General features: G+C 42.2%; 1 protein-coding gene across 3 annotated transcripts in view; it reads left to right on the forward strand.

Moving 5' to 3' along the window:
• Nucleotides 1–11,057, forward strand: part of CABIN1 (calcineurin binding protein 1) — a 110,566-nt gene extending 99,509 nt beyond the window's left edge. For 2 of the 3 annotated variants that reach the window (XM_038151935.1, XM_038151936.1), the window contains exons 36-38: nt 7,040–7,204; nt 8,920–9,146; nt 9,644–11,057. In XM_038151935.1, coding sequence (XP_038007863.1) covers nt 7,040–7,204; nt 8,920–9,146; nt 9,644–9,787 — 536 coding nt within the window. In that variant the 3' untranslated portion in view covers nt 9,788–11,057. The remainder of the gene's footprint in view (nt 1–7,039; nt 7,205–8,919; nt 9,147–9,643) is intronic. The other variant, XM_038151937.1, reaches the window with a different exon arrangement.
• Nucleotides 11,058–11,911: the final 854 nt, after the last annotated feature.

The following is an 11,911-nucleotide window of genomic DNA, read 5'->3' on the forward strand; positions in this document are numbered from 1 at the left end:
TTTTGACAGCTCTCTTCCTCAGTTCCCAAAGCTGGATTTCTCCCAGGCTTTAAAACCTCCTCTTTAAATGCTGGGGTAGAAGCTCCTGCCCACCTGTGAGTGACTGAAGAGTCATCGGTGGGAATGAGCCAGGCTTCCCCCCGTGAGCTCTGCTCACTCTCTGGCCTCTTGCTGCTTCAGCCTCCTTGGCTCTGGTATTCTCACTTCCCCTTGTCTCATCCATGCTTTTTGTGAAGCTTTTTATTTTTCACAATGGGTGCACTCCGAAAACAACTTGACTGCTGAATGTCAGCAGGGGTTTCCTGTTTGTGAGTGACTTCTTAATTCCTTTTTGCAGTGCTCAGACAGTACCAGTCAGTTGTGGCTCTTCCTCTTCCCTTTTTAAAAGTGTGCTGATTTACCTCCTGTCGAAACAAACTCGTTCCACAAGAATTTTTCAGTACACTTAATGTCTGTTTCTGATATGCACACTTCAGATTCCTGAAGTTTTATTTACTCAATCCAGTGTAGTGCAGAAAATCCTTTGCCATTATAACTGTCATAATTTTAATGTACCTGTGTTGGATCAGTAAGAGCAAATAGGGCAGAGGCAGCAGCTGCTCAGCAGAGGCAGGCGAGGTGATGGATTGAAGCCAGGGTTTGGTGCACTCAGGGCAGGTCTGTGCTCCAGGAGCCCCTCTAGCCCTGTGGGCTCTTAAATCTCCCTGAAAATCCTGGAGAGCTCTTGCCCTGTGGATGTCTTGCACTACTGAAACACATCTTTTGGAGATTTTTGTAAGGGAGCAGGTAGCAATGCTTGGTGGTTGCAATATGGTTCAGTTTCACTAGTTTTAGATTGCTGGCAGCAGCATAAAATTTACATCTATTCCTGCACAAAGGCAGACTGAAGAGAGATGTAGTTATAAGTCCTCTGCACAGGTATTGTGTTGCTTACAAAGCACTTAGAAAATTGTGGGGTGTCATTACATTCACTTAAGAGATTTTTCTGCTAGCAGCTTTTGCTAATTTCCTTGTGCTTAGCTGGCTGTCAGGGCAGAGGAGGGTGGAATCCTGATGGTAAGGGGAAGCTCTTACAGCTTCTGTTAGGCAACTCGTGGAGAAATTTCAGAAGCAGGAGGCTGCAAATGACTGTTCCTGTCCACAGGTGCTGCTGTGGTGCTCTCCAGATGATGCGTCCTTGCTGAGTCAGATATTAAACAATTAGCTGTGTTTTGATAAAGCCATTTAAAAGTTCATGTAGTTGAATATCAAACTGTTGTCTTTTTGATCTAGGCCCGTTGTTTGCTCTTTTAAAATGAAGTTTTGTTCGGAAAAAAATAGAAAGTTAGGACTGAACTTCAGGGTTTTTCTTTCCCCACGTGCATGCCAGGTTTCTGCACCTCTAGGACAGCTGGTGGTGGTAGGAAATGGTTTTGCACCCAGGAATTCTGGTGTCTGTGCTGTCAGACTGGCCCCAGCATGGCTGTTGGAGGGATCTGGGAGTTAGCATGGGCCAGGGACTATTTCCAGGAAGCACTTTGAAAGCAGCCACCCATTTTAAATTTTAGTCTGTTAATGGTCTGTGACAGCTGACCTCAGCATTAGGAAGAGTTTTGGGGTATGTCTCATTTTGCTGTACAGTACACTCTCCCTGCTCAGGACCTAGTGCTAAATATAGCACTGTGCTGTGCTCTTGCACTGCAAACTTCTGTTCACCAGACTGCTTGAATTTCATTTCTTTCAGGGCCAGTAGAAATTGTGTTCTGCAGCTTTTTGCCTCCAAAATTACTCCAGTGCTTAATTTTTAACATACGACTTTGTGTGTCAGCTTTGAATGTAATTTCCTGCATTTGGCATTTCAAGTCAAATACTTCTTTCTGCAGCTATATGCACTAAAGGCACTTGGCAGTGCTTTCTTAGAAATAAATTTAATGGCAGGATATTTGGAATGAATTTAGAGAAAGCAAGGCTACCAAGTGTACCTGCCACATGCTGTGATGAGCTAGGTAGCCTCGCTGTCTGCTGTGCTGTGGTACCTCATGGCTAAAGGCTCTGTTGTTTCTCTGTTTCTGCATCTTAACTCTGTTCAGCTGAGCCAACCCCTGTTCCAGTGCAGTCTTTCTGCTGACTTAGTAGCACAGCTCATAAGGAAACTCTGAGCTTCTTCAAATTCAGGCTTTCCATGGCCTTTGCAAGTGCTGTGTGGGGAAAAAAGTTGTATTAATTCCCAGCACGCTGGAGAGCAAGGCAGATGGAATAGAGAAAGTGAATTGTTTTCACATTAGTATTATTCCTTGGAAATGTGGTAAGAGACTTCCTCCACTATGTCAGGGAGCAAAGGATCAGACGCGTTTCCATCGGGTGGAAAAAAAATCAAATATTCCCTGCCTTGTACAGCAAATGAGTTGTGAACAGTTGTGTGTGCTGTGGGTGGCCACCAGTGCAGAGTAAACCAGTTGTTACTGGGACTAGGAAAAGAAGTGTTTCCTGGAGTCTGGAGGCACACAGAATTCAATCCTTACCCTTTTGAAGCAGTTGGAAGGCAAGGTAGTACAAACCAGCTCAATCCTACTGATGTGTTTGCAGTTCTTGACACACGGAACTGCTGGGGAAGGGGTTTTGCAGAGGGATGGAGGCAAGTGGTGCAAGTGCTTTATTTAAGCACTTGAGGTTGTTGTCTGTTCACTTCTCCTTGTATTTTCTTTTGAAATAATGTTAATATTTTGTCCTGGAGTTCAAAGCTCATCTCCTTCTTCTTTCCCATAATGAAATGGTTGTTTGTGCATGCACTCTGTGTTGCCTGTATTCTTTAACATATCTGTGCTGTAATACTTCAAACTGCTTCTGTTAGAAACTGGAAAATGTGTTTTCCAGGTGCTAGTCACATTTTCTGGGCTTGTCTTCCAGTTGTAATGTTAGAGATTTAGTGCATGACTAAAGAATTTTTTCAAACTCCATGCAAAATGTTTTATAACACTGATATTAATGCCTCATACCTGACAGCACGATGCAATCAAATCAGTGAGTGTTCAGTGCAGAGGGACCAGAGCAGCTTACTGGTTACACTAGCACTGCTTTTAAACTTTCTCCACATCTTCCAATTGCCAAGTGATTATTTTTGCCAGCGTTATTTTTGATTTCCATGTACAGCAGAGGAGCGGAGCGAGCGGTGTCGGTGCAGCAGCGGTTGCAGGTTGTGTAATCAGCGTGTTGATAGTGTGTGGATGAATGCATGTGTGCATTCTGTGCCTGAGGAGCTGGGGAGAGGATATTAACTGTGATGAAGTCATGAACCCAGGCGCCCGCTATAGGCATCTGCAAACACTGGTTACCCTGGCAACAAGTGGGAAGAGGTTGGAGAGGAAAGCTGGAGTAGGTTGTTGCATTGAATTGTTTCTTCCTCACTAAAGCAGGGAGATGTTGAAAGGTATGATGTCCCTCTTTCTGTGTCGTGTACTGTTTTATATGTATTTAGGCAGTTGTTGGGAAAGGGAAGGCTAAAAAAAAATCCTTGTAATGCAGCTCGATTGGAGAGGAACTTTTCAGTATCAATAGTGACGTGCATTGCAAATCTGTGCTTTTCTCTGTGTGCTTAATTTGTGTGTCGTGTGTTGTGAGAGTGCTAAATGGGTCTCCAGAGTACAGCACCTGCCCCATCCTCAGCCAGGGGACGAGTGTCTCTTGCGTATTACATCCTCAGAAACTGATTTGATTTTGAACTGGGTTTGTAGAGCTAATGTTTGAAAACCTGCCAAGACAGTACAAGTACAGGGTAATACCAAAAGATTTATTAACTGATATTAAATCTGAGCTTCTGAACACCTTCAGAATGTGCTGCACTTACATTCTGGTGTTCTCACACTTGTGCAGAATATTGTGGCTCACGAGTTAGTGGAGTCTTTACCTCCCTGGGGAAAGTTTTTATTAGAAGAACTAGGACATTATGTTCAGGGCTTTAACAGCATCTTCCTCAAAACAAATATTAAAATATTCTCTTCAGAAATCTGGTTTAGACAAATAATGAGGAGATCCAGCTGTATATTCTTGATTGTCCTTCCTTGTTTTGATTTTTTTGTCTGTAATTAAAAAAGAACAAATATCTATGCAATATATTACAGTATAAATTATGATATGTACACCAAAACAACCAATTCTTGCTGTTTTCAAGAAGTCTAAAACATATTTTGTTTATTAACTTCATTTTTAACTTGGTCACTTGAATGGCATTGTTTATATTTAAATTTAAAAAAACTAAAATTGCACGGTCGTGAAAGAATAAAGTATATGACCCAGTCAGGGAATAGAATTCTGTGAGTGTATGGAACATCTCTGACAGCAAGAGAATGATTAACAGTGGTTCTTGATTTCTATTGTACTGAAAGGCACATTCTAGTAGAATATTATCAAATATTGTTTCCAGAAGTGCAGTGATAGAAATGCACAGTGTGCTGGACTCCTGCCCTTTCATTTCCATCCACTTCTATGTTAAAAATTGCTGTCAGATATTTTATTCAAATATAACTCTTAATTTTACTGCACTGTAAAACTGCATCTTCAAAACTTGAAAAAATGTATTCTGGAAGATGGAGATGTGTATGGTGATGCTGATAGCTCTTGAGAGAGCACAGACTGATACCAGTCTAGTAGCATCTTCCTAGAATTAGGCTGCTCAAAAGAGCTTTTGTCAGCGGGCCATAATTTAGTTAAAATAAAGTACAGCAAATCAGTTTAAGCGATGATATATCTTATAATCAAACAAATATTGTAATCAGCATAAGAAGTAGAGTTTTGTCATTAAATAATAATGCAAATCAGAGCTCTTACTCTGTATTGTGAACTAATAAGTCCCTAATGTAGTTAAGTAGTAGAGCAGATAGAAAACTGCTCTCAGTTAGCAGTACAGTTGAAGCTGTAGGATTTGCAGTTTGTTTGTATATAGTTCTGTACCTGCTAAGTTAATTACTGGTTTGTATTCCGGGTTAATAAATGGATAAGAAAGATTCTATTGGTACTTACCCTGGCTACTTAAGATGGTTATTCTGGAGGGCTGGAGTAAGTTAAGAATGAGTTGACTTCTCCTCTGTCTCGTGGAGTAATCTGAAATCATCATCATTTTCATCTTGCCTTTCTTCAGATGTTGTTGTAGCCATGTCAGTGTGGGAGTGCTCTGGGTTCACACTGCAGCCTGTGGTCAGCAGCAGCAGTGGGATGGGATCCTGGGATGGGATCCTGGGATGGGATCCATGGATGGGGTGCTATGTGTATGTGTATGTGCTGCCCTGGGACCGCTCCTTGGCAGCGTGGGGTTAAATCCCTGTGTGCTGGTGCAAAGGGCAGGCAGGACCCAGGGATCCTTCAGCTGTCCTCTGCTTCTGCAGAAGGGAAACAATGCTTTGGGATTTTCCTACTCAAGATTCCTCCAGTTAGGCACTTCCTTCTGCGTTGTTCTCAGCTGATGTGGTCTGTTAATACATGTGCAGATGCAAGTATTGTTTTCCTGCTTCAGTGCTGTATTTCAAAGTATCCAGAGAGAAACGTGCAGGAGAGTGCTGAGAATGAGAAGCACGTTCATCTGCATTAGGCTGTTCCATTTTGTGCTGGATAGTGAGTGGAACATCCCAGAACAGGAGCTGCCTGTGAACTGTGCTGTAGTGGGTGACCTTTCCTTTTTGGGAGCTATTGGACACTTCTCTACAAGCAATCTCATTTATCTTAAGGGTTATATGAGCTTTCAGCTACGAGTCTAGATGATGGGGCTTTTCCTTTACCTATGAAAAATAGTGGATGAAAGAACAGCCTGCTTTCCTGAGCTTTTTTCATACAAGTTATTCAAGATCCATAGAAATGATAACTCTTTTAAAAAGTTGCATCTTTCAAACTGCGTAGATCAGACTGTTAAGCTGTGATGTTTTCTGAAGCAGTTTCTGCAAGGGGAACTCTTGTACAGGAGAATATTACCATGGTAAATTCCGAGATCTTCTCTATATTGGTGGAGATGGAGAAGTGTTTTCAACACTTGAGGGGGTGGGAGCAGTTTTCCAATGAAGAAAAGTTAAAATATGTATTCCTTTTTAAGATGTGGCATGGTCAAAATCCCAAATTAATCTAGAGCATTGCCATACAAAGAATTTTAGAGCAAGTGAGACTGTGACTATCCACTGCATGTGCTGGTCCATGATAGCTGCCTTAGCCTGCAGAAATAGGAGGTGACTCAAATTAGACTAGGCAGCCTTTTTTTTTTATATAAGAATGTCTTCATTTTTAAGAAAGAATAAGAGCTTGTTTTGTGTCCATAGCCTTGAAAGGGTCACTGCCCTGCTATGTACAACATGCAGCCCAGAGTGTAAAAAAGCTGATTTTCCACTGCACTCATTTAGAAGCAGGTACAGCTGGTACATAATAACAAGGCTGTACACACACATGGATTCTGAGTTACAAACATCCCAGGTTCTAGAATAGCAGCAGGTGGGAATTTTAGGCTGATGTATTTATAGAGGTACAGTGGATGTATCAGTGGAGAGTGGGCATTCAGTATCACTTGATACTGGTTTCATGAAAAATGGATTTGGCCCTGGTATTGGATGTTCACAGTAATGATTCTTCCTTAGCACTGAGCTGTGCTCAGTGTAGCAGGTACCTGTGGCTGGAGATCAGAGAGGGCCCCGTTGATCACAGCTGGTCCTTCATTAAGGGCGATGGATTTTGCTCTGCACGTGGCAGCTCTTCCTCCCAGCCCTCCCAGCTCCAGAGGAAATGCTCAGCTCTCTGTGTTTCTGCAGATGTGCGAGATGACAAAATGTCAACCTCAACATTTTTTTCCTTCCCTTTTTAATGACATTTACCTTTTTTAAGAATTTGAATTAATGGCACTAAGTATGAAAAAATTGCTTTTGCCATCTAAACTTGCCAATATTTAATTTCACTCAGTCATGTTATGGTTTAGAAACAGAGCAAGGGTTAAAAGGATTTTTCTACCTGTTGGTTAGACAGCAAAAGGATTGAGGCTTAGGAGAGGGATCAGGATGTCTCTTAATCTGTGAATTATATTTCATTACTAAAGAGGAAGAAGAGCTTGAAGTGCCTTTGGAGGGGCTTGGATTTCAGCAGCAGGAGTCCCGGCTTTGCCAGCAGATGAAAATGGCTACGGTCGCGCCACCGCCAGAGCCTGTGTGCTGGCACGTGGAGCCCGTGCCCAGCACAAATTCAGGACATGTTTGTACCCCAGGTAGGAGCTTCCTGTGCTTCAGGGAATTCTGAAATGGGGTGGTGAGCTGTGCGGTGTCTGGAGGCACTGATTGGTTGGACGGCTGGGATTGGCATGCCTCAGTTTCTCTGCCTGCCTTGCAGTCAAGTATTGCAGAGTTTCGATGCTTTCCTGGCAATGCCTGAGCTTCCTGGGCAAGAGCCCTGTCATCCCTTAGTGGGGATTCTGCATGTCTGGCATGCTAAATACCACGGCAGCAAAGCCAAATAAAAACCCTCCAGTACCAGCTTTCATGCAATATAGTTTGTGCATCCTTTAAAGCAGAATTTTTCTTTTAATTGCAGTCTTATATGGGGCAGTATGATAACAGTTTGGATTACACTATTGGGATATTTAGCAGAAGGAAATGGTTTTTCACAATACTGACTCAGTCTAAGTAAACATAAAAACCAGCATTACAGCAGTTAGTGTGTTCTATCCCTCCTCTGCCCTCTTCCCAAGAGAAGAAGTTGGTCCTTTAATTGAAAAAAATGTAAAACCTGGTATTTCAGGCAAGCATAATCTAGATTTTCATGTTTGGGGTATCTTGTTTTTCCTTATTTGTGAGAGCAGATTATCCTGTGTCTGATTACTGTCTGGAAGGATTGGCTGCCCATGGAGCTGGGTCACTGACCTTGATGGAAAGCCATTCCTCATCTGTTGTGGCAGCTCTTACATTCCCCTGTGCTGTTGAGAACATGCAATTCAATTTTACATCCCTTGTAGTTTGTTGTGCTGCTGCCTGTTTCTAGGCTAGCATTAGGAAACTGGCATTTTATTTTGCTGTGTGTAAGTGGCCATGTCCATTCCCAATATCTGCCAGAGATGGATTTGACAATACTGAATCTGAAAAAATGTACATGAACACCTGTCATTATTACCAGACTGAGAAAGGCTCTGGTGTTTCCATGCATGTAGTTTCTAAAAAATAATTTGGGCTCCATGTGAAGCAGCATTATTAGTAAGAAATCTCTTTTAACAAATACTCAGTTTTTAACATGGCAGCATTGTCATCTACTGGTTACTGTTACGTGTAGATAATTTTGTCATGTGATAGTGCCCGGGGAAGGGCTGGATCCTTCTTGTGAGATGTACTCAATAAACACTCGGAGCAAGCTTGCACTGCAGGGGCCCCAAGCTGAGGCTCTGGGGAGGGATGGAAATGATGCAACCAGTGTGGGAGCCAGTGGCATGAGCACACCGGGGAGGCAGGATTATGGCAGCACGTGTAATGGGGAAATCTTGACAAGTGTTACCTTAGATTTTTCTCTAATTGTTGAGGAGTTGCTCCCTCAGTAATTGAAGAGACAGTGCTGTGGTGGAGGAAATGAAGGCTCCTAAGTAAAGCTGGAGAGCTTTGTTTGTTGAATTGCAGAATGGAGAGACAGGAGATGATTGCATCTGACCCAAGTGGGGAAGATGGTGTTGGTAGGAGATGTAGGTGGCCAGTGCTGCACTACCATTTGCTGTGCTTGGGCAGGTTGAGTTTCTGACATCCAGTAAGATAGTTTTTAACTTCTATTGGTTTCCAGTTGTCATTATACAATCTGTTTTCTGGTTCTAAGCTTTGGTTATTGCAAGGCTTGAAGAAAGGCCTTTTGAGCCTTGCATCTAACAATGAACTATTCCCTCTTCTTTGACATCTGAAATCCTAGATAACTTCCTAACATACTTTTTCCTTGCTGTTTTCTGTTTAGCCTCCAGTTCCAAGCCTGAACTCAGCTCCAGTTCACAGACTTTGGGAAGTCAGCAGAACAAGACAGATGGCACCCGAGTAAAAACTCGCATTCTGCCCAACATGCCAAAGCTTTTCATACCTTCATCTGTCACCAAATTTCCACCTGAGATCACTGTCACTCCACCCACTCCCACCCTCCTTTCTCCAAAGGGCAGCATTTCAGAAGAGACCAAGCAAAAATTAAAGGTAATAAAAGGGAAACAGTAATTTTTTAGATTATTGTTTTTATCTTAATTCTCCCCTCAATAAAGTACTTGTATGAAAGAAGCAACAGTTCATGTCCCCAGTTCAGAACCAGAAGTAGATAAGTAGTGGAAGGAGGTGCTAGCTGTTACCAGCAGGAGCCAGTTCTTAAAGGGCTGGTGAAGTACTGGCTGTGGGTGAAATGAGAGCTATTCTAGTCCCTATCCCTTTTCTGAGGGATTTGGAAAAAATGACAGAAATGGCTGAGTGACCTCGTGCAGCCATTGCAGTTCTTAGATTAGTGGAAGCTGCCAGAACATTAACTGTGGGGAAGCCTACTGGAAAATGTTATGTGGTTTTACATTAGGATGACATCTTTTATCAACACAAGGCAGTTATTGAATGTGAAGGAATAGCAACCAGTGGGCTTTTGTCCCTGTGATCATGGGTTTATCCTGACTATTTAGCAATATATTCTCTCTCTCTCTTTTTGGGATCAGTCTGCTATTTTGTCTGCTCAGTCTGCAGCGAATGTAAAGAAGGAGAGCCTTTGTCAGCCAGCTTTGGAAATCTTAGAGACCTCAAGCCAGGAGTCCTCACTGGAAAGTGATACTGATGAAGATGATGACTACATGGACATATGAATGAATTCTGGCCATCATCAACACCAACCACATAACCATTCTTCTTGTTGCCAGCATCTCTGGAAGTTGAAACATCTTCATTGGCATTGCTCTCCATTTAATTGGCATCATTGTGTTCTTCACTTTCATTCCCTTTGTTATCACCACAGCCACTTGTATTGCCTTCAGACTCTTCGCCATTCTCCCCATCATGGTGCTTGACAGAAGGAATGATTGATTGTTTACCAGGCAGTTGGTAAATCTGGATCACACTGTCACCAGGAACTTCAGTAAACACAAGGATGTTTTGAGCTGCAGTTCTTATCTCTCTACTGTTCCTGCTTCTCCAAACCAGAGCCTTGGGAGTTGCTCCGGTAGCTCTTTCCTTTAGTGTTTTCCTCCTTTGAGTTGTCTTGTATTTTTCCCCTCTAGCTAAGTTTTTCTCCCAGTAATTCAGCAACCTGATGTCTGTCTAACCATGCCATGATTAATCCAACAGCTCCTTCTAAGGTGAATGGAGTAGGAAAAATTTGCTGAGCTGGTAGAGATTTTAATTGCATCGAGAAAATCTGTGGCTTTGTCATAAGGCAAGGAGGGTGAGCTGAGGGTCTGTCAGCTCCTTCACACTGCTGGGGGCTTGGTTGGAATTTGACTCTTTCAAATAGACAAAAGAACCAGCTTTTCCAGGCAGACACAGAGGGTGTTCTCCTGTTTGTGCTCATTTCACACCAATGAATGAGGTCCAGCAAAATTTATCTACCTGAATGTTGGCTTAAAGAACTGATCTTTCCAGAATTGTCTTACAGTCCTTTCTCTTCTAATGCCTTGGACAAGCATTTTGAATTGGGGGCTAGATGATATTTTTAAGGTGGTATTGAAAAAAAAAAAAAAACTTGGAAGATTTCAGTACCATTTCAGTAATGTCTGTTTTTTACAGAACGACACGAAAAGGTGTTTTTTATCTATCTGCAGAGGGACTGCTCACAGTTATTTATATGAGAAAATAATGGTAACAAAAATCCTTTTTTTTTTTTTCTACTGAATGTTAACTTTGTAAAATAATGAATGCAAACCATGCAAAAAAACCGACGTCACACACTATATATACACCCGCGTGCGCCCACACACATATATATATGTGTATGTGCATATATATATGTCTGTATATGAAAGCAGAACATACATACAGCTTGCAATGTCGGATTTCTTTGTGTTTGGGGGGTTGGTTTTCTGTAAAATGCAGAGCTTTGTATAAACTTTTGGGTTTCTTTTCTAATAAAGTTGAAATGCACTGTTGTCTCTGTTTGTTTCAGAGGGCACAAGGTGCCGTGGTTCTTGAAGAGCACTGCTCCTCTTTCCTTTTATTTTTTAGGTAACAAAAAAGGGGGTGGGGGGACTTGATGGGAGCCCCTTTATTTTCTGAGGACTGCCAGAGCTCTTGGATGGTTTTGGTGTGTGTGACCCAGAACCCAGTGTTGCCAAGGTTGCCTGCAGTGGGTTCAGTTCCCCACTGGCGTGAATTCTTTTTCACCCATCTTGGTGTCTTTGAAAGCTGATGAGCAGCATAAGGGGGAAGACACCACATGGGCAACAGGATCACACAGAATATTTGGCTGGACAAATTTGCTCTTGATCCATTATTACAGTGATGGATCTCATTGATAGGAATGGTACATGGACTGTGGATAAAAAGAAGCTGCAGCAAACTTTGTATTGCAAGGTTGTTCTCAAGTTCTGGGGGGTTTTGTTTTGAAGAAAATGTGGTTTACAAGGGAGTGAGCACGTCCATTTTGGATGTGTTAGCAGCTGTTTGTGTAACTTGTTCACCTACTATGAGTGATAGGTGAGAGCAATTGATACAGAAAAGATGAGGCAGCTGATGGTAAAAGCAAACAAGTGTTTTCAGTAAAATGTTTTCAGTGTTTGCTCTGATTTGCTCTAGGTTATTATAAATGCAGTGTAGAGCATACTGTGTAGTCACTGCCAGGTAAAAGACTGAGGAGGTTTCAGACAAGCATGATGTTTAGGTTTTTTAGAAGAAAGCACAGAATGAAATCAATCAGCTGCTTATGAGAAATTGAAAGGGGAGGGTGGAGTCCTCAGTAGGGCTTTTTCACCCAAATGGAATAGACTACACAGACTGTT

This window comes from Motacilla alba, chromosome 15 (genome assembly GCF_015832195.1).
Source record: "Motacilla alba alba isolate MOTALB_02 chromosome 15, Motacilla_alba_V1.0_pri, whole genome shotgun sequence".
In the NCBI taxonomy this organism is placed as follows: Eukaryota; Metazoa; Chordata; class Aves; order Passeriformes; family Motacillidae; genus Motacilla; species Motacilla alba.